General features: G+C 48.4%; 1 protein-coding gene across 2 annotated transcripts; it reads left to right on the top strand.

Moving 5' to 3' along the window:
• The first annotated feature begins 896 nt into the window (after nt 1-896).
• Nucleotides 897-25,085, top strand: Haus7 (HAUS augmin like complex subunit 7). 2 transcript variants are annotated; one of them, XM_047537105.1, is made up of 10 exons: nt 897-1,062; nt 1,934-2,049; nt 6,962-7,029; nt 8,671-8,732; nt 13,434-13,525; nt 14,064-14,222; nt 14,371-14,467; nt 14,949-15,161; nt 16,512-16,626; nt 24,948-25,085. In XM_047537105.1, exons 1-10 carry the CDS (start codon nt 901-903, stop codon nt 25,016-25,018), a joined length of 1,155 nt encoding a protein of 384 aa, XP_047393061.1. In that variant the 5' UTR covers nt 897-900; the 3' UTR covers nt 25,019-25,085. The 2 variants fall into 2 exon arrangements, with proteins under 2 accessions (XP_047393061.1, XP_047393060.1); XM_047537104.1 differs by having other exon boundaries at nt 906-1,062; nt 14,937-15,161.
• Nucleotides 25,086-25,831: the final 746 nt, after the last annotated feature.

Genomic DNA, 25,831 nt, shown 5'->3' with positions numbered 1-25,831 from the left:
AGTAGATTGGGGAGGAGTCGCGGGCAGGGCCTAGCACAATAATACTACACATTTGCCTGGTATGGGGGTACTTGCCTGTAATCCTAGCCACTCAGGAGGCTGAGGCAGGAGAATCACAAATTCGTAGGTCAACTCCAGCAACTTAGGGAGACCCTGTCACAAAATAAAATAAGTCTAGGGATGTAGTTCTGTGGTACTGGGTTCAATCTCCAGTACCAAACCAAACAAAAACAAAATAATAGTAAACATTTATCCGGTGCTTTTGACCAATCAGGCACTGCCCTAGGTATTTCATAGGAATTATTACCGCAGGTCATTCTCATTAGCAATTCAATGAGGTGACCTTTCTCATTATACCTGTTAGGTGAAGGCAAGGAGGCACCGAGATGTTAGGTAAACTGGTCCAAAGTTACACAGCTAGTGAGCCAGATTTGAACTTAAAAAACTTCTAACCATAGCGTGAGCTAGAGAAACAGGAGATGGTACTCCGCGCTGGGAGATGGGTCGCTCAAGTTCCGTTCTACACCCAAAGTTGCTCCCCTTCATCTTACTGGGGACCAGGTTCCGCCCAGCTCTGACCAAGGAGAGCTGTGGCAGGAGCGCCCTCTCCCGGAAGAGCCTCGCCTCTCGGTGTTCTGCTCCAGGGTCGCCACTAGGGGCGATGCCAGCAGACCCGCAACAGGGAGCCAGTTCCAGCCCGCCCCGCCTCCCGCTCCGCGCGGGTGGTACTGAGACCCACGCAGTGGAGCCGCTGCCCAATAGGAAGGCGCGGTGGGAAAGGGGACGGCCCACAGATGCTAGAGATCCTGTTGAGGGGCCCCTGCTGAGGGGCCCCGCCTCCGCCGTGCACGGACGAGGGGGCGGGAAGAGTGCGAAGCTGTGGTGTGATTGGCAGCCTGGATGGCGAGTGAGGCTGGGGGCGTGGGCGGGGCTCTGTTCAGAGCGCGAAACATGGCGCGGCAGGACGCTGGCGTAGGCGGCGGCTCTGGCGACGACTACTGCGAAGACAATGGCGACGACAGCGTTTTCAAGGCGGCCGTGGAGGTGTTCGGGAAGCTGAAGGTGCTGCGGGTCCAAGAAGCCACCCCAGGGAGGGGGGCTGGGTAGGGCCCAGTCCACGTCCTGCTCGTATTTACCCTGCGTGACGGCGGCGCCACGCGGCCACTGTCGCGGGTCTGGGCTATGGTCTGTGACCCCGCAGCGCGGGGCGGCTTTACCTTGCTCTTTGGGGTTCCCTGGACCTTTGCTCTTGGTGTCTTCAAGGCCTGTGCCTGGCCGTGAAGTTGAGGCCAGCGCCATGCACAGAACTGCAAGACCAGGTCTGGGATCTGTTTGTTATTTCCACAGTCCCACAGTGCTGGGGACTCGATCCCGGGCCTCCAGCATGCGAGTCAGGCACTCTACGTGATGGGCTATATTGCCAGCACAAGGTCTGGGATCTGGAAGCAAGTGCAGAGACCAAGGATGCGGGCCCTGACCCCAAGGAGCTTGCACGGTCTAAGAGGACAGATGGTCGAACTCAGTACCACCTGTCAAGTCAGAGAGTTGGGGAGCTTGGTGTGATCAGGGAGCTCCCCAACAGACTTCGTCCTCCCTCTCACTTTCCCTCCCCTTTCCCACAGTCCGGAGCTGAGATCTGAGTATTTCTAAAGGTCCACTCTTTAGGCATTGTTTCTAGTTCTGCTGCCACCAGATCCCAGAGGGGACACACTTAAAGGTGGTGTGGGGCAGCAGGCTGCTGCAGATGTGGGGGTGAGGATGAAGGACTTGCAACTACTGGCAAGGTGGAAGGAAAGCAAGAGGGGTGTCCAGGGGCATCCTGCTCTGGGCTGCCAGCCCAAGAATGGGTCTGAAACACACGCTGGCAGAAGTGCTTTGCCACCCAGCAGTGACAGACTTCCTAAAGCTTCCCATTTTTCTTTTCCTTGCTTAGGACCTAAACTGCCCCTTCCTTGAGGGTCTCTATATCACAGAACCAAAGACAATTAAGGAACTGCTGTGTAGTCCCTCGAAGTACCGCTTGGAGATACTGGAGTGGTTGTGTACACGGTAAAACCTTTCTCTTCTTATGGGGTATCCACCACGCCACCAGCTCACCTGGGGCAGATGGGATGTTTAGCTTCATAACTCAGCCGACTGGGAGAGTAGCTGGTTGTTGTCTACAGAGCACAAATTGGGGGCTATTTGAGCCTCAGCAGTGCTGGTCTACTACATCTGTCACCTTGCTGGGGAACTTGGCTTGCCTTCTGAGTGCTCTTCTAACTTTAACTACATGTTTGGATGTTCCGGGCTGGCAGGGACCTGAGAAATGCACTACTTCACTCCTTCTCAGACTAGGGAGCTGAGGATAAGTTGAATTCATGAACTGTCCTGGATCTGTGGTAGAGGAGAACCAGGAAGGCCAGGGTGCACAGGCTTTTGCCTGTGCGATGGGTTTACCAGGAGGCCCTCATGCTACCTTCTGTACCATGATCCAATTTCCCAGTCCTTTGGGTCAGGTGTGGCATGGTGTATGTTCTTCCTTGGTATGTGTACTGGGAGCAAATGGGTCTGTCCAGAAGGCAGTGAATGTCTGCTTCTCAGTAACACTATTCCCTGAGGCACATATTGTTCCCCCTCAGTTCCTGGGCTGAGCATCTGTCTTAAAGTTGTAGGTGCAGAACCTTGCCCCAGCCTCCCTGGCAAACACAGGCTCTTGTGGGATTTGGCATGACCTCCAGGAACCTCTCTGGAATGGCAGTCATCTGCTTGTATGGGAGTTCCTTGTGAGGCCAGGCATGGGCCTGCCTACCTCAGTCTGTGACCTGCTACCCTTGCTGCTGAAAAAGGGGCCTGGGCTAGCTTGCACTCAGCATATATGACCTGTCAGGCCACAGGATATCAGCAGGACAGCCAGGGGAAGAAAGCATTTTCACATTTGAACCTCTGCCTTTCCACCACACCTTTCCTCAGGCTCCTTCCCAGGCTTCAGCACCCTGGCATTTTATAACCTTTTGATCTTACTAATACTGCATGTCATACATACTCCTAGACACCCTCAAAGGGCCCGCTTGCATGTCCCATTTCCTTATCAACTTATTTTTTTTTTTACTAGTGATTGAACCCAGAAGCACTTTAACATTAAGCCTCATTCCCAGTCCTTTTTTAATTTTTAATTTTAAGACAGGGCCTCACTAAGGTGCTGAAGGGTCTTGTTAAGTTGCTTAGGTTGACCTTGAACTTGTGATTCCCCTGCCTCAGCCTCCTGAGTCACTGGGATTACAGGTGTGCACCACCATGCCCAGCTCCAACTCCTTTTATAACGTTTCCTGTTTGCATGGTGTGGTGGCATATGCCTATAATCCCAGTGACTCAGGAGACTGAGTGAGGCAGGAGGAACATAAGTTGGAGGCCAACCTGGGTACTTAGGGAGACCATGTCTCAGAATAAAACGGAAAGAGGTCTGGGGATATGGCTTAGTGGTAGAGTGCTTCTGGGTTCAATCCCCCATATTACAAAAAACAAAAAAGGTCTCCTGTTCTCAGGGTGAATCGTTTCTTCTTCCCCTGGATGTCTACAGTCATTTGAACATACTCACCCCTGCTGGAGTCCTTAGCCTTTTGTTCTCTTGGACCATTGTCCTATCTGGATCTCCAAAGCTCTGGTTCCAGCATGGTGTGGCACATGGTTGGTAGGTCCTCTAGGGTGCAGCCTGATTGGCAGGTGCACGGATGCACATGCACTGCTATGCTATTTTAGGTGCTGCAGGCATAGATTGATATCCTCAAGGATCCAGGGCTCTAGTGGGTATGGGTCCCAGTGGCAAGCAGAAATAATGTGTGCCTCTAGAGCCTGAGTTGCATGCAGTAGTTGTTGGCAAGGAGCAGTTAGCAGTTGATCTGGGAAGGGATAGGTAATGGCTGGGTGGTTGCGGGTATAGCTCAGTGGTAGAGTGCTTGCCTAGTGTGCACAAGGCCCTGGGCTCAATGCAGCACTAAAGAAAGAAAGAAAGAAACAGGAAGGGGAGGGCAGGGCAGCACTGACCCAAGGCGACATCTTGGTGCAGCTTACTCAGGGCCTGGCAAAGCCTTGTGAGGGCCTTTGAACTTCATGTTCTGGGTATGGCAGGCATGGGGCCAGGGGAAAATTGGCATTTTGGGGGTTCTGTGGTAGATAAAGCTTTAGAAAGCAATAGCTGGAGGCACAGAGACCAATACCCCAGGAAAGGATGGTGGGAACCTGGCTTGGAGTGGCAAACAACCTGTGTGACAGCCATTGCAGGTCCTGGAGGGACCAGTGCCACCTGGTCCAGGAACCTGGGAGGAGAGGCACTAGTGGGGTGGCCTGGCCATGTATGGTTTGAGGCCCCAGGAAGGGAAAGGAGGGAGGGAACACAGATTTGTCAGGCCCAGGCAGAAGCTTGAACCAGCAGGAACCAGGGTGCTACGTTGACCAGAGAGGGATGGGTAGGGGGCTAAGGCCACATCTCTCAAATGCTTCCAGTAATTCTTTAAATACTAGAAACAGAATCATTTTAAGAAGCATCCAAGGAAATATAATGCCATTTTATGATCCCAAGTTGGCAAAAGCACTTAGGCCTCTCAAGGGTCCCGAAGGAAGATTGGACAGATTTCAGTTTTCTCCCCAATTTCTTGTTGCTTTGTTTGCACGTGGCTGCACCAAGGTGGCCTCCATCAGGGCTGCTTTTTCCCTCTTCTAATGGAACCTGGAAGCTGTATCTAGCATTTGATAGATACCTTGGTGCACTGGCCCTCAAGGTGGGGTGGGGTAGAGCCATGTGGACTCCTTGGTTGTTGAGGTCAAGGTTTCCTTGGTGCTATCAAGGCCTTGAGCACAGTTCTTTCTACTCTGTTCTCCTGGCAGCATCAAGATTGACTGTAACAAAAACCCTTCCTGGGTTAGGCAGCATGGGCTTTTGTGGCTTGTTTTTGAGTATGCTGAGGAATTTGCTGTTGTCCAGCAGTGATTACTCTCCAGTCCATTGGCATCTTGTCCCTTGTGATCAGGGACATTGCTCAGCAACCCAGCAATAGAGTCCAGCCTCTAGCGTTTCCCTGCTCCTTCCTAAACCCTATTTGCACAGAACTGGGGGTTGTCTTTGTGCTTCCTGATGGCAGAAGATGCAGCTGAGGCAGTTGGTCCTAGCCTTGTCTTGCTGTAGTCCTGGATCAAGTGTGGCCCCAGGGAAGGAGTATCTGGGTCCTTTCCAGTCACAGCATCCTTTCCCACCACTCTGAGTCAGCAGGCCATAGTGCTGGGGTGCAGGTCACACACACCATGATGGAAATGGTGGTGTGGAGGCCAGCCTTCTACCGCTGTGTGAAGAGGCTTTTTCTCTGTACATGGGGGGCTTTCTGTGGTGACAAACACTTGGCCCTCCCTAGTGAGCAGATAGAGCCATGCTGCCAAGGCCTCAGCTGTACCAGGCATGGAGCTTGGGGTTGGGGGTGCAGCACTTGGACCTGCCCCACTGAAGGAGGAGACTTAGTGGAGTTCCTGGGTGTTGCTGGACTTGATGAGTTATAGTCGCATGTGGAATTTGTTCTGCTCAGCAGATTGCTGTCTTAAGACAAGGTGTTTACTGGAGTGGTCATTGTGACCAACATTTATCTTTGTGCCAGTGTCAAGGCCAGGGCAGAAGAACTGGGACATTGACTGTAGATTGTTTTACAGTAGGAGCCTCAAATGGCTTAAAACGGGACTCAGCAAGGCCTTTCTGGCAAAGGGCCAGTCAATGTTGTTGGTCTGTGTTATGACCCCTCCTGGAGGATTGGGGTTGGGTGAGTGCTGATAAACTTGATTTATTAATTGTTTTGCAGTACTGGGGATTGAACTCAGGGCCTTCTGCAGCTAGGAAAGTGCTCTACCACTGAATTACAGCCCCAGTCCTCAATAAACCTTTATTTCCAGAAACTGGAGGCCAACTTGTGGGCTGATTCCTGCTTTCAACTGTGAACTAGTTTTTTTTTTTTTTTAATTTGCTACCAGGTATTGAACCCAGGGGTGCCACATCCTCAGCTCAGTCTTTTATTTTTTATTTTGAGACAGGGTTTTGCCAAGTTGCTTAGGGCCTTGCTAAATTGCTGAAACTGGCTTTGAACTTGTGCCCCCCCCCACCCCCCTGTTTTCAGCTTCCTGAGCAGGTGGGATTACAGATGTGTGCCACCACACCTGGCTTCTTTTTTTTTACACTTGGAGATAGGGTTTTGTTAAGATACTTAGGGTCTATGCTAAATTGCTAAAGCTGTCCTTGAACTTGAGATCCTCCCGCCTCAGCCTTCTGAGCCACTGGGATTAAAGATGTGCACCACCTCACCTGGCCGAATTAAGTTTTTTTTTTTTTTTTTTTTTTTTTAAACAGAACATTTCTCTCTGGAAAGAGCTCAGCATTGGTATTTCTTGATAGCAGAGGTGGTGGTCATTCATTCCTTACATGCTCACTGTCGTCCTCTGGGTCATTGCCCAGAAACGTGCTAGGCTCCAGAAATACTGAACAGAAAGCCAGCTTCTGGCCTATAAGCAAGCCTGCACGCCAGGTGGTGAGAGCCCTGCTGGGACCACCACCAGTGTGATTGCAGCCTTCCCTGGGATGGCCTTTATGAAATGTTAGCCACTGACTTGGGGACTGGAGTTTTGCCTTTTATCTGTGTTCAAAACCAGGTTAAGGACAGTTGCTGCCAAAAAATGATAGGGAAAAAAAAGAGGTTACGAGACAAGCCCCATCAGAGAGCAAGCAGGGTGATTCTAGGAGTGCACATACCGTGAGTCAGAGCACTGGGGACGCAGGTGAGAATCACTCTCTACCTACAAGTGCAGCAGTGCCTGGGGGACCCTCATTCTAGACTCTAGAAATATCGACAGGGTGTGCATCACCCAGAACAGAGTCTGATGGAAAACTCAGTTAAGAAAGGGGGATTCTCCAGCCCCTTCAGGCCTGACTGACTTTGCTGTTTTCCTGCAGGATCTGTCCCTCCTTGCAGGACAAGTTCAACTCGCTGAAGGGGGCCTCGGTGGAGTTGAAGATCCAAGGTAGGTCTCTTTATGGGAGTGTGGAATGTGGTGGTAAATTCTGAGTGATTCTAAGCTTGATCACAGTCCTTACTAACAGCTGTCCCTGCATGCTAGGGATTGAACCCACGAGTGCTCTACCTCTGAACTGTGTCTCTATTCCTTTATATTTTATTTTTTTGAGGCAGGGTCTTGTTAAGTTGCCCAGACTGGGTTCAAACTTGCCATCCTCCTGCCTCAGCTTCCCAAGTAGTGTAGATTATAGGCCTGTGCTACTGTGCCTGGCTTAGGCTGGTTCTTGAATTCATCTGATATGCAGGGAGTTTACATGTTATGTAATAAACCAAGAAGGTCCTAAAATTTTCAGTGCATGGGGTGGTAAGAAGAGCTATAAAGAGTTGGGAAAAGCAAGGTGGTGCCTGTGGTGTCTGGGGGAAGCATGACCCTGTTGACATAAAGATGGCAGGAAGGGAGGAGATGAGCCTGGGTGATAGCAGGAGCAGTGGTGTTTAGGGTAAAGGGACAGCAAGTGCAAAGGGCCTGAGGTGGGCTTGTGCCTGGAAACTTTGAGGAAGAGTCAGGAAGCAGATGTGGCGGGAGAAGAGGGAGTGTAGGAGGTCCAGAATGGTTGGGGCCACATTAGACCAGGCCTAATTGACTTTTACTCAGGAAGGCTGCAGTCCTATGTTGAATTTTGCATGTTCTCTGGGGCCACTGTGCTTAGAATAGGAGCATGTTGGCCGAGACATGGAGACCAGCCCTGGGCTCTTGCAGTGACTGATCCAGGCAAGAGGTTGGAGGGAGTGCTAGCCAGGTCCTGGATTTATAGTTGAGGGAGGGTTGGCTAGACTTGCTGAGGGGAAGAGAGGAGTCAGGGAGGATGTGGGTTTAGGGCTATGAGTGCAGCAGGCGTGCTTGTGGGGAGCAGTTGGCATTTGCAGAACATTTCCAGGGGGATCGAGAGCTCACATGTAGATTGTCTGCTTCCTTCTTGCAACAGACCTCCCAAAGCACTGGCCCCAGGCATTCTGACTCCATGTCTTGGCCTTTCTCCACATTCCAGATGGTTACAAGATACCCTGGGCACCCTGGAAGATGTGACTGGGTGTTCTCTGGCCTGTGCAGGGACTCAGGCTTCCCATGTATAAAATGAAGCTAAGACACTCCCCAAGGTTGCCACAAGGTGACAGGAGAGGATGACATAAAAGGTCTTTAGGATGTGAACCAGTGTGCTGTGGTTCCTTTTGCTTTGGTCACAAGGCCTCTGAAAGGGCTGCACACAAAGTGTTTCAGAGGTTCCCTGACCTCTGTTGGCTCCTCGGGCAGCTGACTGTCTCTGTTAGAATCCACTGTTAGAGAGTTCCATACATGCAAGAGCATTAAAGGCAACCTCTTATTTTCACACAAGGAAACTTGTTCAGAAAGGGGCAGAGAATGGGTGTAGGCCACACAGCAGCAGGTACTGGGTATGTCTTTCACTTGCCTCCTTGTCCTCCTGTTCTTCTGTACTCAGGCCAGCCTTGTGGGTCCTGCTACTGCTGCTGATGTGGCAGAAACCAACTCACTGATGAAGAGCCTCAGCACCCCATTTCTGTGACTTCCTGGGTGTCTGGTGTCCTCTGTTCGGGTAGGTGTAGTAACAGGGTCTTTGTGTTCCAACAGAGATGGTGAAACTAGGCCATGAGCTGATGCTGTGTGCGCCAGATGATCAGGAGCTTGTACAGGTGAGAGAGGGCCCTTGTCTGTCCCTGTGGAGGTAGTGCACGTTTCCTCTCCTAGGCTGAGGTCTCCACAACCAGCCAAAGAAACCCACTCCCTACTGTTAAAATGTTTAAATTTCGAAGTAATTGTCTCCACTTTTTGACTATTGTGGACAGTGCCACTATGTGGTCTTGCTTGTTTTTGAATGAATCTATTTTCGCTTCTTTTGGGTTTGTGGCGGAGAGTGGGATTGCTGGGTGATGTGGTAGCTCTGTGTTTAACTTTCTTTCCATTCTGCTGTTGAGTCTGTCCGGTCAGGTTTCTTTTATTTTTATAATAAGTAGACTTCAGTGCACTGATAAAAGCAAAAAAAAAAAAAAGTAATCTTAATGTTTTGAGAGAAGTTTTAGATTCACAGCAAATTTAAGCAACAAGTACAGAAAATTTGCCCATACTCCTGACCGCCCCCACAGCCTCCTTCATTGTCAACATTTGTTACAATCAAGGAACCAACATTGACACATCATTATCACCAAAAAATCATATCCAGTGAGTTCTAGTTCAGTTTATTCTGTTTTTCTGTTCTCAAGTTGCTACATGGTTGTTTTATTTTCTGCTTCTTTGCTGATGCTTCCAGTTTTAACTTTTGTTCATGTTCATAGTTGCTTATTCAAGCATTTTTATAATGGCTGTTTTAAAATCTTGGTCAGAGTATTCCAACATCTGTGTAAGTTTGTCATTGGCATCTATTGATCATCTTTTCTCATGCAAGTTGGTGTTTTTTCATGTGCCAAGTAATTTTGGATCATATCCTGGATATTTTTGCTATTCCTTTGATTCTGGGTCTTGTTAAATTGTGTAGAGAATGGTGACGTGTTCTAGCAGGTATTTGACCTGGTTAGGCTTAGGCAGCAAGGTCCAGCACCCCCTGGGGCCCCATTGTCAGCTCAACTTCTTGCTTCTGTCCTACCGGTGCTCCACCCATTGAACAACCTGGGACCTGGGCCTTGGTTTAGTAATCCAACTCAGCTGTTAGGTCAAAATGAGATCCACCCCTGCTCAGGTGGGGCTCAGCCCAGGCATTCAGAAACAGATATATGGAGGTTACTTTCTTGAGCTCCTTCTTCTCCACCATCTCTTTGAGATGATTTTTTAGTTTGTTGGGGCTCCCCTTCCCCATTCTCTATAATCATGGTGCAGTGGTCTGTGTACAAAGAGGGAAAAGTAGTAAGAAGGTTACCCCTGTGCTGTTGGTACTACTATCCCTGTGTACCCCTAACAGAGCAGAGGCTCTCCCCATCAGAATTTTTATTTTGAAGAGTCTCAGTAAGTTGCCGAGACTGGTCTTGAACTTGTGATCCTCCTCTCAAGTGATCAGCCTCTCAAGTTGCTGGGATTAAAGGCATGTGCCATCTATCAGAGTTATGGCTCCTGCAGATTTCTCTTCTCTCTGGCTACTTCTGTCACCTCCACCATATTGCCTGGGGTCTGAGTGACAGATTTCCACTCTTTCTGAGCCTTATGGGTTCTCTTCTCTGCTCCTTGAGCCAGAACTCCCTAGAAGGTCTGTCCTGGGGCTCTGGCCATCTGCTCTGCAGCACTCCCTTCCAGTGTTCCATCTGGTGAGCTCTCCACAGGCTGAATGATGGCTTTGAATTCTCGTGTTCCTCCCCAACCACCTGCTGGCGTTTACTGTCCAGAGACTGCAATCCCTGCCCCCTGCCTCCTGCTGTCCAGCTCTGACAGATGGGACTTCAGTGGGCCAAAAAGATGGTGTGTGTTCTCTATGTCTTACCTGTACCTGGAACCTTTCTCCTCTCTTCAGTCTTTATAGTATTTATTGTGGTAAGCTGCACATAATATACAGTTCACCATTATAACAATTTTTTAAGAATTTCCCAGCAAGTCCTGAGGGGGCTCTACTCTTTTCAAAGAAACATTCTGACATACACGTAAGATAAAATGTGCTATTTTCACTATCGCCACTATCCATCTCCAGGACTTCTTCCCAAGTCAAAATTCTACTCTTTTTTTTTTTTTTTTGGTACCAGGGACTGAACCCAGGGGTACTTAGCCAAGCTACTGAGCCATATCCCTAGCCCTTTTTATATTTTATTTTGAGACAGAGTCTCACTAAGTTGCTAAGAGCCTTGCTAAGTTCCTGAGGCTGCCCTTGAACTTGCAGTCCTCCTGCCTCCAAGTCTCTGAGATATAGTTGTATGGGACTGCTTGACTCTACTCAAATTTTAAACCATTTTTAAAAGCATAAAAATGGCATTTAGTGCATACATTCACAATGTTGTACAACCACTGCCTGTAACGAATTCCAAAACATTTTTATTCCCTGAAAGATACCCTGTACCCACTAAGTGGCCTCTTCCTCTTCCCCGCAGCGCTGACACCCATTCAATTAGTATCTCCTTGTGTCACTTAAATGGGATTTCTCACTGAGCACAGTGTTTTCAAGGTTTGTCCAGGTGGCAACACAGTATATCAAGACTTTATTTCTTGTATGGAATGAAAACTAGAAGCAAGTGGATGATCACATTGGCATTATCGAGATGTGGAAGATACATTTGTAAGATTGGAAGGTTTGGTCGAACACTGTCATCCTGAAGTTTAACCAGGAGCATCAGTGCTAATATATTCTGACTTACAAATCTATTTGCATTCACTTGCCTTGTCCCCCCACAAAGGCCTAGATCAGTGATGGCTCACTTGTAACAGTGATGACTGGGGGAGGAAAAGTACAAATTGAGCCAGGAACACCTTGTGACAGCAGGGAGTGAGGCAGCCATCCGAGACTTAGGGTGACATCTGAGGGACTCCAGAGCCAGCAAATGTTAGAAACCTTCACTGGCCAAAGAGGGGCACACGTGAGCACCATGAGCACGATGGCTGCTGTGGATTGCTGTCCTTCATGTGCACTTCAACCCAGGCATTCATTTCACACTGAAAGCACAAGCAACAAAAGAAGAAGTAGGTCAATTGAACTTTATTAAAATTAAACCCTTTGGTGCACCAAAGGACACCTAGCAAGTGAAGGAACAGCCTACAGAATGGGAGAGAGTATTTGGAAGTCATCTATAAGGGACTTATCCAGAATCCATGAAGAACACTTACAAATTAATAACCCATTCAGAGAACCCAATTCAACCATGGGCCAAGAATCTTGAGCAGATACTTCTGCAGAGAAGACACAGAAATGGCCAATAAGTTCCTGGAAAAGTGCTCAGCATCATTTGTCATAAGAGCTATGCAAATCAGAACCACAATAAGAGGCCCTTCACATATATTGGAGTTTTTTTTTTTTAAAAGGAAAATAGCAAGTATTAGTGAAGTCTAGGAGACATTGGAACCCTCACACATTGCTGGTGGTGATGTGAAATGGTGCAGTCACTGTGGAAAACCATCTGGTAGTTTCCCAAAGGGTTAAACATGGAATAACCATATGACCCCAACAGTTGTACTCCCAAGGGAATTGAAAACACCTGTGCACGCCAAAACACATATATGAATAATATTATCATAATAGCTCCAAACTGGAAATAACCCAAATATTCATCATCTGAATGGATAAACCGATTTTCAATAATAAAGAATAAACTAAAAAAAAAAAAAAAAAAAAAGAATAAACTATTATAGCCAGACACAGTGCTATAACCCTAGCAACTCAGGGTGCTAGGGAGGAGGATCACAAGTTTGAGGTCAGCCTCAGCAACTGAGTGAGACACTCTCAAAAAATAAAAAGGGCTGGGGATATGGTTCAGAGGGAAAGTGTCCCTGGGTTCAATCCCGAATGCTGTGAATTAAAAGAATAAACTATATGGGGGAATCCTTGAGAACATTATGCTAAGAGAAAGCACTCAGGCAAAGGTCACATACTGTGTGATTCCATGTACATGAACTATCTGGAAAAGGCAAATCCATGGAGCTACAAAGGAGCTTGTTGTGGGGTGGGGCGGGGGAGCTGAGCTGCCCCCAAGTCTCCTCACCAGGGCAGGTCAGCCCTTTTTTTTGGAGCCTGAGATTTCAGTGTGGTAGTGTAATATAAATGCTTCTTGTAGGGCATTCTAGAAAATTGCCAGTGATGCTCTCTGGGTTAGTTCATTCCATTGTGCTCCTCCGAACAACAATGAAGTAAAATCTGAGAGATGGACCCAGCTTTTATTCTGGTGCTGTTGCTTACTCTGGGCTTTCTGGAGCAGGCATAACTTCTCAGGTTGTTTGCTTCTGGGGATCAGTGCCTTTCTGGAAGGATGCAAACCTTACACCTTAAACTCTTGGTGGGGTAGCTCCTTGCAGGAATTTCAACCACTTTTCCTGGCAGGTGGGCAGAGAGAAGATCAGGTCACTGGGGCTTTCTTGACTGGACCTCCAGTCCCCTGCCAAAGAACAGGCCACCTCTAGGGTCCCATATCACACACTCACCCAACGAGCTATGCAACTGGCTGAGTGACAAACACGCTGCAGCATGTTTCTACTGCATTCGACATTTTCCAGACTGGGGTCCCAGGCATCATTGCAGCCCTGGGTGGGGCTGGGCAGGGAGCACTTCTGAGATAGTCCCAGATGTTGCTGGGTGCAGACAGTGAGCTGGTGGGCCAGGTCCTTCCATTTGAGTGGTGCCCAGCAGAAGTCTGCATGAGAATGGGGCACCCAGAACAGCTACACGGGGCCTGGACTTGGGTAGCTAGCAAACGTGTGTGACCTTCCCTGTACAGGGCTGTGCCTGTGCCCAGAAGCAGCTGCACTTCATGGCCCAGTTGCTGGATGCAGTTCAGAGCCTGAATGTTGGATGCTCCACTTGCTCCAGGTAACTGTTCCCACAGCCCAGCAGGGCACCCTTGACAGGCTGGTCTTGGTCTTAGGAATGGAACTGAAAGGGACCAGGACACCTTTCCAACTGGGATCTTGCCGTCTCCCTTCTGTGGCACAGGCTGATTATTGGCCCAGGAGCTAGAGGTGGAAGCTGAGGGAGACAGGGCACTGCTCTGGGGAATTGTCTGGCTGGTCAGGGGCCAGCAGTGTATAGACAGGGTGTGCTGCATCATGTGGATGCCCGGGTGCTGCCCAAGGTCCCAGGCACTGCACCTAAAGGGTGCTGTGGGCTTTGGAGAAGACAACCTGGGCACATTGGAGGAGGGCAAGCACCTGGGTGCATATGCAGATGGGCAGGCTTCTTGGAGGAGCCAGAAGCAGGCAGGCACTACGAGTGATGCTGGGCAGTGGGCTCCCTGCTCCCTTCCCTTCTGCCTGCTCTCCTGTTGCCTCTTGGGTCTTTCACATGGGACGTGGGCTCATTGGGCTTGGGTTCTGCCAGTGACGGTGTGTCCTGGGTTGTGCCTTTCCAGCCTGAAGGAGCATTTGGAGGACACCACAGAGAAGAACGAGGCATTGCTGGGGGAGCTCTTTACCAGCTCCCACCTGCGGACGCTCATGAACCCCAAGTGTGAGCCATGGCCCCTGGATTTGCAACCCCTCCTCGATAAGCAAAGTGACAACTGGACAAGGTAGGTGTCAGGGAAGGCTCCTGTCCCAGCTCCAACCCTGCTTCCTTCTGTTACTTAAGGCAGACCCTGTGTGCGGCCCACAGGGTGCCCCACTGCCCATGGCAGCAGTGGCAGACGGCTGGAAGTGTCTCCCTTTCTTTCCTTACAGGGCCGGCCCCTCTGCCCAGTCAGAGGAGGAGAAGGTGGCACAGCTGGCCAGGCAGCTGCAGGAGAGCGCCGCCAAGCTGCAGGCACTCAGGGTAGAGGTGAGGGGCATCAATTTCCAGGAGCTGGGGGGCTTGGGGACTAGACCCTGGTCTGTGTCCTGGGGCAAATGATGTCACCCCCAGCATAGTGTGCTGTGAGTCTTCAGTGAGGTTGCTTGTGTACATGACCTGCTAGGTTCTAGAAGGTGGCAGGTGCTTAGTTCACATGGAGTGGGGGAGGCAGGTGCTGAGGTTGAGCTCCCCCCATATCTGGGAAGCTTCCTTAAGAGGCTTAGTGTTAGGCAGCAGCCATGTGCCAGGCCTGAGCTCCATGCTTCTGTGTACCTTGGCTGGGCCTCTTTGTTGAGCCAGACGAGAATAAGCAGCAGAGCTGAGGCTCTGCACAGCTCCTCCATCTCCTGGTTCCTGGAGGCTTTCCTCCTCATCCTGCCTGTGCAGTGCTTAAGGCACCTGCTCACAGTAGCTCAGCCAGGGCAGCCTCTAGGGACTGTCCCCTTTGACTTTGCAGTGCTTTGCGCAGCAAAAACCGGGAGCTGCTGCAGGTGGAACTGACGCTAGTACCCTAGACCAGAAGCTGCGCCTGGTCGTCTCCGACTTCCACCAGCTCATCCTGGCCTTCCTCCAAGTCTACGATGATGAGCTGGGGGAGTGCTGCCAGCGCCCTCGGCCTCACCTCCACCCAAGCGGCCCCATCGTCCAAGCCGTGTACCACACTCTGACTTCCTGCAGCCAGGTGCGAATCCTCTTCTCCTCTTCCCACTGAGAATTTGTGCCTTCCCAGGCTTGGGGACCTCAGCAGCCCCTGACGAGGGACTCGAGGGCTGGGACAAGGGGCTACAAAGGGCTTGACTTGGGCTCCCCAAGCCAGTGGCATGACAGGGCTCTTGGTTCTAGGCCTGGGACCTTTGGTGGGTTGGGGCAGACAGTTCTGTGCTTGTTCGGTGGAGGGTATGAGAACTGATGCAGATGTTGTCCCCAGGAGACCCACTGACTTCAGTGGATGGGGCATTAGCCAAGTCACAAGCCTGGGCTCTGGAGAGGTTTGTGCAGCCTGTGTTGGGTCTTCTTAATTCAGTATGAGATCCTCGTCCTGGCCCTGTACTGGTCTCACTCCATTATCACACTAAGCCCTAGTATACCCAAGTGCCTTAAGTCTTGTATGACCAAGCAGTGCACCAGATGGGCAGACAAATGCTTGCTGGTCTGTGCCCACCAGTCTCAAATGAGACAGGAGACAGCTGTCTCATATGGCTCTGCCAACTAAATAAATGTGCACTTATTTTGTTCTGCATTTTAGCTCCTATGAGGCTGACCTCAGATGCTGGGTTAATATCACTATAGTTGCCATGTGTAGAACTCTGATGTTGACTCAAGGGTTTCGAGAAGTTTCTTTCTTTCTTTCTTTCTTTCTTTTCGTGATCTATCTATCTTTCTTTCTTTCTTTCTTTCTTTCTTTTCTTTTCTTTTCTTTTATGTACTGGGGATTGAACTCCAAGAAAATTCTGCCTCTGAGCTACATCCTCAGTCCTTTTTTTCTTATTTTTTACTTTGAGATAGGATCTCCCTAAGTTGCTGAGGCTGCCCTTGAACTTGTGATCGTCCCAGAGTTGCTGGGATTACAGGAGTGCACTACCATGCCCAGCTTATTTTGGGGTTTTAACAGAAAGGTTCCAAGACTGTCCACACTCAGACCAGCCTGTCCATGAGACTCCCCCAGCAGGATGGTTAGGGCACTGTCTTCTCTCATCAGAAAGGCCTTTTATGTCTTAGGACATTTCTTTTCCCTCCCTACCATTTGCTTTGCTTGTGCTGGGATATCACACATTGCTGGCATGTCACTGGGCACTGAGGGTTTCCAGAGTGACATGATTGTGTGGTGTCCCCACCGGACCAGGAGCAAGGAGACTTAGGTTTGATTGGTTACTCTCTGGATGCGAGTTCTGTCCCTTGCTCTTGGCTGTTTTGGGGGTGAATGCTACCTGCTGAGGGTGAGCTTGCACGGGAAGCAGGAAATGCTATCTCCAGGTCAGAGCAGCAACATTGAGTGCCTGCATGTCCTTCTCCCTCCCTCTCCCCATGCCAGCTGTTGAAAGCAGTTGTGGAGGTGACCAATACCTCTGCGAAAGCTGTGGATACTGTGAAGAAGCAGCAGAGCGAGCAGATCTCTTGGGGCAGCAGCAGCTCCGTGATGAGCTTAGGTATGTGACTGCCGCTGATGGGGTAGGGGCAGGTGTCCCCATGTCTGCTTAGCACCCACTTGGCTCAGGACTCTACTAGCCCTTGGGAGCATTTGAGGACTGGCCCCTTCATTTCTTCTTTTTCTAATGCATGTTTCCTTCCCTTGAAAAAATGCTTTCAACAGATGATAAAATAAAAACATTCATGGTAGGAAATTGGGATAATCCAGAAATGTACAGAGGTATAAATGACAATCCACTGGTGGTCAGTGTTACTGTTTTTGGTCTATTTCCTGCTATTCTTTTTCCTATTGTCATTTTAATTTTTTATGACTTACATGTAATCAACCATAACACGTATAGTTATCCATTTCCTTTAACTTCATTATATGCCTTTCTCCAGTTTTCCTAGTAAACATTTTTACTTATCAAATATTATTGCATTCAGTCATTTGCTGTAATTTGCTTAACATTTTCTATTACTGAGTCTGTAGGTCATTTTCAGTATTTGCTATTGAAGATATTGCTATTGCAGGATTTATAATAGTGAAAATGGAAACAATCTAGAGTTCTAATGCTGGGTAATGCTTGGTTAATAATATCTGTATGGTGGGACTGTAATCAATGTTTAAAGAGTTAGTTACAATGACATGAGGGAATGCATACTGTAAAATGTTAAAGGAAAAATCTAGAAGAAACCCTTGAAAGAAATGAGTAGGACATTGATTTCTCTCTGTGTTGGAATCAGAGGTGGTTCAGTTGGTTTATCTTTCTATTTATGTTTGTGTCTGTCTATCTGTATTTATTGTGGTGCTGGGAATTGAGTCCAGGAGCGCTTTACCACTGACCTACATCCCCAGCCTTTTTTTTTTTTTTTTTTAATTTCAAGACAAGGTCTTACTAAGTTGCTGAGGATCTTGTAAAATGCTGAAGCTAGTCTTAAGCTTGTGATCCTCTGCCTCAGTCTCCTTAAGTGGGATTACAGGCATGCACCACTGTGCCTAGCTGAACTTAATTTTTAATTAAACCTTTTTTCTAAGTTTTTTTTAAATTGTGGAAATATACATTCAGAAAAGCTTTTTTTTTTTTCTAGTAAGAAAAATAGCATTCCGGAAGTCTTGATTTGCAGGGCCATAATGATCAACTGATTTGGATATTTTCCCTGTGCCATATCAAACCTAACTTTATCCCAAATTGATGATTTCCAGGACAATGGTGTGGTGACTTGTGTCACCATAACCCAGGTGGAGAACAGACTGTAGCTGCCATGTGCCCCTCAAAGTCACTGCTGACCTGACTTAGTAATAATTCTTCATGAGATTTGTCTACATCATCTGTGCTGTAATTGGCTCGTTTCATTGCCATGTGGCACGGGTCAGCGAACTTTATCAGTAAAGGACCAGATAGTAAATATTCATGACCTTGCAGGCCACATGGTCTCTGTGACATCTCCTCCTCTCTGCTCTGCTGCTGAGAAAGCAGCCGTTGAGGATGCATAAATGAGTGAGTGTGGCTGTTTCAATAAACTTTTACTTATAAAAACAGGTGTGGGCTGTAGCTTGTTGACTCCTGCTGTGTAGGGTGCCATCTGCCAGCATGGCACTGTATCTGCTCTTCCTGGACATGCGAGTTGCTTCAGTTAGGAGGTCTTGTGAATAATGCTGCCGTGAATGTTCCTGAGCACCTCTCCCCATACATACTTGCCAGTTTCTCTAAGATGTCGCCCTCGGAGCCTGGTTCTCTGTCTTGCCATCTCACTGCTTCGTGTCTCATCAGCCCTTGCCTTACTTAGGCTTGGTGATGGGTGCTATTTGGTAGGTATGTAGTGTGCGTTTCCTTAATTACTAACAGGGCTGTGCTTTTTTACTTTTTTGTTTTTGCAGAGCTCCACTGAGCCACATCCCCAGCCCTTTTTGTTGCTTTTTCCCATTTATTTAATTAATTGAGTAATTAATTTTGTGGTACTGGGAACCAAACCCAGGGATGCTGTACTACTGAGTTACATCTCCAGCCCTTTTCATTTTTGGTTTTGAGGCAGGGTCTTGCTAAATTGCTGAGGCTGGCCTCAAACTTGCCATCCTCCTGCCTTAACCTTCCGGGTCGTGGGGATTACAGATGCGTGCTACCACTTTATGCATGTATTTGCCATTGCAGTTGTCTCATGTCACATGCCTGTTTAACTCTTATTCATTTTGCTATTGGGTTGACTCATCTTTTTCTCCTTGATTTGACCCCGTTTTATATTATAAATATGACTTCTCAGATGTGAAATATCTTATGGATGTCTTTTGTTTCTCACTGAAGATTACTTTCCTACTTCAACATATCATCTTCCAAAAGCTTTATAGCATTATCTTTTATAGTGAGGTTATTAATCTTTTTGAGTGTGGTGTGAGGTGGGGGTCTAATTTCATTTTTTCCTATAAGAATACACATTTGTCTTAGCACCATTTAACGGAAATCCACTCTTTACCCATTGGTCTATAATACCATCACCTCTGTTAGTTATTTAGTGTCCATATGTGTGGATTTCTGGGTTCTCAGCTTTTTCTATTTCGATTTTCTTTCTATCCTTGCACCAGTACCATATTTAAAGAGATTAGAAAATAAAAGGTACCAAGCACAGTGGTGCACGCCTGCAATCCCTGCTGTTTAGGAGACTGAGACTGGAAGATCACAAGTTCAGAGCCAGCCTCAGCAACTCCGTGAGGCCCTGTCTCAAAATAAAAAAAAGGGCTGCTCAGTGGTTAAGTATCCTTGGGTTCAATCCCCAGTACCAAACATAAATAAAGAAAAGGCAAAATAAACCCAAAGAAAGAAGGTAAAAGTAGTTTATTTATCTGTCAGTCCTTCCCTCTCTCCCTTCTCTCCTTTTCCCTTCTTGTGCTAGAGATTGAACCCAAAGCCTCAGGCGTGCTAGGAGACTACCTCTGAGCTACACCTCAGCCTTAATTTTAGTGACAGCTTTACTAAGCTATAATTTATTATAACATAAAATTCACCCTTTTAAAATTGTACAATCTAGTTTTTTTTAGGATATTCACAGAATTGCATAACAATTACTGCTAAATCTAGAGTATTTTCATCACTGAAAAGAAACCCCATACCATTAGTAGTCAATCCACATTTGTCCCCAGCCAACCATTGATCCATTGTCTATCTCTATGGATTTGTTTCTTCTGGACATTTCCTGAAAATGGAATCATACAATATCTGGTCTTTTGTTTCTGTTCTCTTTCTCTGAGCATAGCGGTTTCAAGATTTGTTCATATACTATATACTACATTCTTTTTTTTTTTTGTACCAGGAATTGGTACCCAGAAATGCTTAACCACTGAGCTACATTCCCAGCCCTTTTTTTAAAAACAATTTTTTTTAGTTGTAGATGGACACAATGCCTTTATTTTATTTATTCATTTTATGTGGTGTTGAGAATCGAACCCAGTGCCTCCCACATGCGAGGCAAGTGCTCTGCCACTGAGCCACAATCCCAGCCCCCAGCCCTTTTTTATATTTTATTTAGAGACAGGGTCTCAATGAGTTGCTTACGGCCTTACTAAGCTGCTGAGGCTGGCTTTGAACTCATGATCCTCTTGCCTCAGCCTCCCCAGTTGCTGGGATTACAGGCATGTGCCACTGTACCTGGCTCTACATTCCTTTTTATGGCTGAATATTATTCCATTTTGTAGATATACTGCATTTTTTTTATCTAGTCATCTATCAGTGGATTTGGTTGTTATGAAAACCAGCCTTTGTGTGAACATGTTTTTAGTTGCCTTGAGTCTATACCTAGGAGTGGAATTGCTGGGTCATATGGTGACTTTGAGTTTATCCTCTTCAGGGACTGATAGGCATGTTTTATTCATTCTGTAATCTCTGTCTTTGGATTGGGGTTTTTAATCCACTTGCATTTAATGTAATTACTGATGAGGTAGGATTTCTTTCTCCCATTTTACTTGTTTCCTATAATTCTTAGATCTTAATTCTCTTTTCCTCTTATTTAGTGTTAAATAGATATTTTCTATTTCACCATTTTAATTCCCTTATTGTTTCTTTAACTCTAATGTCTTAATTTAAAGCAGTCAGTGTTGTAGCAGGTTGATTTCATTAGTACACAAATGCTTTGTTCTAATGGTACTTCCTCTCCCTTCCTTTGTGTTATTTTTATATAAATTTCAACTTTATATATCACCTGCCTATCAAAACAGATTTCTGTTATTGCTTCTTGTAATTGCCTTTTAAATTATGAGAAAAGAGTCACAAACAAAAATACATTTATATCCACTTTTATATTTATCTGTGTAGTGATTTTACCGGAGTTCTTTATTTCTTCACATGGATTGATGTTACTATCTAGTGTTCTTTCAGCCTAAGGACTACCTTAGTTTTCTTATAGGAAAAGTCTACTAAAAACTTCCTCGGTTTTTGCTGGTCCAGAAATGTCTTATTTTCTCCTTCATTTTTGAAGGATAGTTTTGCTGAATATAGAATTCCTGGTTGACAGTTTTTTTTTCTTTCATATGTTAACGTACAATCATTTGGCCTCCATAACTTCTTCATCTTTTTGGTACCAGGGATTGAACCCAGGGGTGCTTAACCAGTGAGCCACATCCCCGGCCCTGTTTTGTATTTCATTTAGAGACAGGGTCTCACTGAGTTGCAGAAGCTGGCTTTGAACTTGCGGTCCTCAGTTTCAGCCTCCTGTGCCACTGGGATAACAGGTGTGTACCCCCACACCTGGCTGGCCTCCATAGCTTCTGATATGAAATAAGATTTTAATTTTATTGAGAATCCTTTTATGTGAGAAACTTCTTCACTTGTTTTTTTTTTTCATTTGCAGTGCTGGAGATTGAATCCAGGGGTGCTCCACCACTGAACTATACCCCCAGTCCTGTTTACTTTTTAATTTTAAGAGAAGATCTTGCCAAGTTGCTAAGCCTCCTGAGTAGCTAGGATTACAGATGTGTCCCGTGCCTGATTTCTTCAATTTCTTGTTTGTATATGTCTCTTGTTCTCTGGCTTTTGACAGTTTGGTTGTGACATGTCTTGGTGTGGGTCACCTTGAGTTTATTTCAGTTGGAGCTCTTTGGACTTTTAGATCTGTAGATTTCTGTTTTTCATCAATACTCAGCCAGACAGTTGGCAAATCTTCCTTATGTACTTTTTACTGACTTACAGCCTCAAGGTCAACTGAACGGAAGAACTCAGGACCTTCGTTGATCTCCTCTGGTCATGCACATGGCCTTCTAAAGACTGTCAAGAGCTTTTCAGAGCACTGTGGACAAGCCTATTCCATAATCTTTCTTTCCAGGCTTTTTGGTTAGTCTCTTGCGTGCCCCACTATTATCCACCACCTCAGGCAGCAGCAACTAAAGCCTTTGCCTGGATATGTTTTCCACTGTTGTGTCCCCAAGTAGTGGCTTTAGGTCACACAGCCTCTGAGCTCCTCCCTTTGGAGACTATCAATCGATGATCTCTCCAGCTGGCTCTCTGCTCTGACAACTTGACCTTGGCACATGCCTGCCACGTGTATACCAGACACTCAGGAGTCTGTTTGTACTGATTGAATGGCAACTGAATCCTCCATTTAAAAAATTTTTATAGCATTTATCCTAATCACCACTGTCACTATGACTCTTGTTGCCATGTGTATAATTGCTATTAGTAAAATGCTTATAATCTATACTATCATTATCATAATAATATTCACTACTATGTTTAACAGTATGCCATTTCACTGGTCACCAGGGAACAACAGGGCTAATGGCAGGTGTGGCTTTTCACTCTTTATGTCTAAGCTGCATGAACCAGGCAGTGCTAGTCCTGGCCCCGTGCTTTGCAGGGCGGCGGCTGCTCACCCTTGAGCTTGCAGTAGCCTTGGGGTATCAAAGCCAGGGCTCCTGCCAGCTCTTGTCAGTGTTGCTTCCTGATTTACTTGAAGATGTTTTCTTAGACTCTAGACATGCCCAGAGAAAGGAGCCAGTACCATATACCCGCCAAAGGCCACTAGGAGTGGTCCTTTGTGTCTCACCTGTCTCCCAGCATACATGTTAGGACCTTGGTCTCGACCTCCTCAAGCCATGCCTCTTGGAAGGATTGGTTTCTGTGCTATTTGCACCCCCATGAACCTGGGTGCCAGTAGCCAAGCATAAAGGGAGGGCTCACATGGGGAGCTGAGTGCACCTGCTGTGAGTGGTGCTACCACGAGCCACATGCTGAGAATGAGGGAGTGTGTCGATGGCACCAACACAAGAAAGATGGTTACAGGCATAGGAGGTGGGAAGGCAGTGGGAGCCATCTGTCTAATGCTGTGCACAGGGAAGCTGCAGGGACAGGATAGCCAAGGCAGCAGTGGTGGGACAGCGGTGGGTTGCTGCAATGCTCCCAGGCCTGTCTGCTCCAGAAGAAAAGCAGGTGAAGCAGGCCTGCAGAGAGGGGACAGCTATATAGGCAGATGACCCCCAGCAAGATCCTAGCCTGTGCTTGTGTGAAAAAAATGATGGAGCCAGGACACGGGCAGGGCCCCTGGGGTGCAGGGGCAGCTGTCACCCAGGCTCCTCTCCCAGGGTGGGAATGAACACCAGTGCCAGGAAGAGACGAGACCTGAGCGTGCAGGAAGTCTGACCTGGAGAACTTTAAAAGAGACTAGACAGAGCACTTGTCCAGTGTGACACCCAAGCCTGAAAAGCCAGCAGACTGAGGCAGCACGTGTCTGAGTGGAAAGAAAGGACAGAAAAACGAGCACAAGGCTCAGAGGCGTGGAGGCTGGATGGAGGTAGCCAACCGTCTCCAGAGCCAGAGAGGAAGGGAAGTGTTGGGGGGCAGAACTGAAGTGGGCGAGTGTCCACACCAAGTCCAGAGTGGATGGAACCCAAAACATGCAGCCCAGGACCCAGCCTCCTGCCACCAGGAGTGCCAGGACCAGGGACCTGGGGGCAAAGCTTGCAGAAAGAAAGCCCGAGCAGGGCCTCAGGAGCAGCCCTGGAGGCCAGATGGTAATGCCTTACAAGGCCAGGCATGGTGGCACATGTCTGTGATCCCGGTAAATCTGGAGGCTGAAGCAGGAGGACCACAAGTTCAAAGCCAGCCTCAACAACTTAGTGAGGCCCTGTCTCTAAATAAAAACTAAAAAGGCCTGGGGGATGGAGCTCAGTGGGAGGGAACCCCTGGGTCCAATCCCTGGCATCCCCCCAACCTGCCCACCTGAAAAAGGAAGGATCAGGTGCCTTGGGGCCTCTGATACTGGACTCAGCCAGGCTTCTCTGAAAAAAGCAAGGCAGACCAGCTGGAAACATGCCAGGGTTCGATAAAGGCAGATGCCACCCAGAGGAAGGGCAGGTTGGAATCTGGGAAAACACCATCTGCCCAGAGGAGTGGATTGCCATAGGAAGCCCTCTCAACTGGCATGCCATGGAAGCACTGGTGGCAGTTGGGGAGGTCCTCAGGGCAAGGTTCAGGGTGGCCAGCACATCCCCGCTTTGTAAGGAGAAGTCTCCCATTCTGGCATCAACCCTGAGGCACACCCATGAGTCTTGAGCTCTAGAAGCACCCTTGGGATGGGCAGAGGATGACAAATTCAGGTGATCAGTGGACCTAATGTCTATGTTAATGACCTTGAAATGTGTGTGGCAAAATGTAGCTGAGGGTGGAATGTCCTCCCAGGGAGAAGCTGGGGGTAAGGGGAGTCAGATTGGCAGAGGAAGAAACAGGTTTGTATGTAAGTTCCAAAAACTCGAAGGCAGAATTTAACTGTGGTTGGGGGAAGGCAACTGAAGTTGGTGGCTGGGGAGGCATATGCAGTTGCTGGGCAAGCTGGGCAAGCTGGGCGGCACGTGCCATGCTCTTGCCTGCAGGGTGGGGTGGGCAGCAAAGACTGGCACTCTTCAGCTTAGGCTTTAGGACTGTTCTGTCACTGGGCTTCTTACTTTACACACATATTATTCATTTGATTAAAATACAGACACATCTTCATCCACCAGATCAAGGCCCTGCTCCTCACTGCACTGCATCCCCTGGGATCTGGGGTGGTGGGCAGGGGCAAGGATGTGACTGCCCTTAGCCTCGGCTCCATGCTGTGGTCAGTGTGACCCAGCCCAGGGCTTCAAGCTGCTTTCCTGGCACTCAGAGTAGTTTGTGGGTCACAGGAGAAGTCAGGCTCCAGGCTTCGAGTCCCATGAGGGTCAGGGGGCTCCTCCCTGCCGCTCAGTTGTGTCTGCGAGGAAGGATACAGGCCTCTGGTGGGAGGCAGGAGGTGATCCTGGTGGGTGCTGCCCAGCACTGCCTTTTCCAGGCCCAGAAGCACTAGACTCACTTTGCTGTTTGTGTTTTTCTTTCCTCTGCAGCCACCAAGATGGATGAACTAACCCAGAAGTACAAGGTCTTCAATGACAGCCTGCAGAAAGGCACAGGATAATGCAGGAGCAGAAGGCCCTCCCAGCACCCTTGCTGGAGAAGTGGTTCCAGTCCCCAGGGCTTCTCCATTCACCGGGTGTCTTCAGCTCCTTGGGAGGGCGGGCAGGAGGGCAGAGATGGGCAGGGCTGTTTGAGCGGGACAGAAAGGACACCTCAGGCTCCAAGAAGTTGCCTCCAGCCTGCTGTTTGCTTCTGCCATTTTGCCTCCCCTCTGGCCTGGGCTGCTGAGCTCCCTTCTTCTTGTCCCCATTATCTTAGCCCAGGGTCTGCTGTCCTGGTGGGTCTGGGCCCAGCCTCTACTCCCTCCTGTCCTTGCCTGGTTAAGCTTGGTCGTACCCAGCCCCGGATGCACACACCCCTCTCCCTGCCTCTGCCACTCCTGGCCTGTCCTCAGCTCCACGTGAGCACTCCTTACAGCCCCTCAGCAGCCCTCCTCATGGTGCCCCTGGGAGACAGCCTCTCTTTCTTCCTCCCTGGGTGCTCGGCATCTACTGGGGAATTCTTGATGTGGCCTGACTGGTTGTCCAGGAAGCTGCTCTCTTGGCTTCACAGGATGACCCAGTATCTGCCTGAGCAGTGTGCCTGTCACAGACACCTCCCTTTGAGCATGGGACCAGGCAGGACTGGTGGGTCCTGAGGAGGGGGCTCCCTCCCGCCTGTGGCTGCTTCTGCCTACCCTGCTCTCTGCGCCATCACCTTTGCTCCCCCTGGTTCCCCTATGGGCACCTGAGGCAAGGAAGCACTGGGGAACCAGGTACCAGACCCCCTCCTGCCATTGCCTGGGGCGAACCCCAGATTGCTGCTATGGGAGGGC

Source organism: Sciurus carolinensis, chromosome X, assembly GCF_902686445.1.
Source record: "Sciurus carolinensis chromosome X, mSciCar1.2, whole genome shotgun sequence".
NCBI lineage: Eukaryota > Metazoa > Chordata > Mammalia > Rodentia > Sciuridae > Sciurus > Sciurus carolinensis.
Note: the sequence above shows the minus strand (reverse complement) of the source record. Positions and strands in the feature narration are given on the sequence as shown.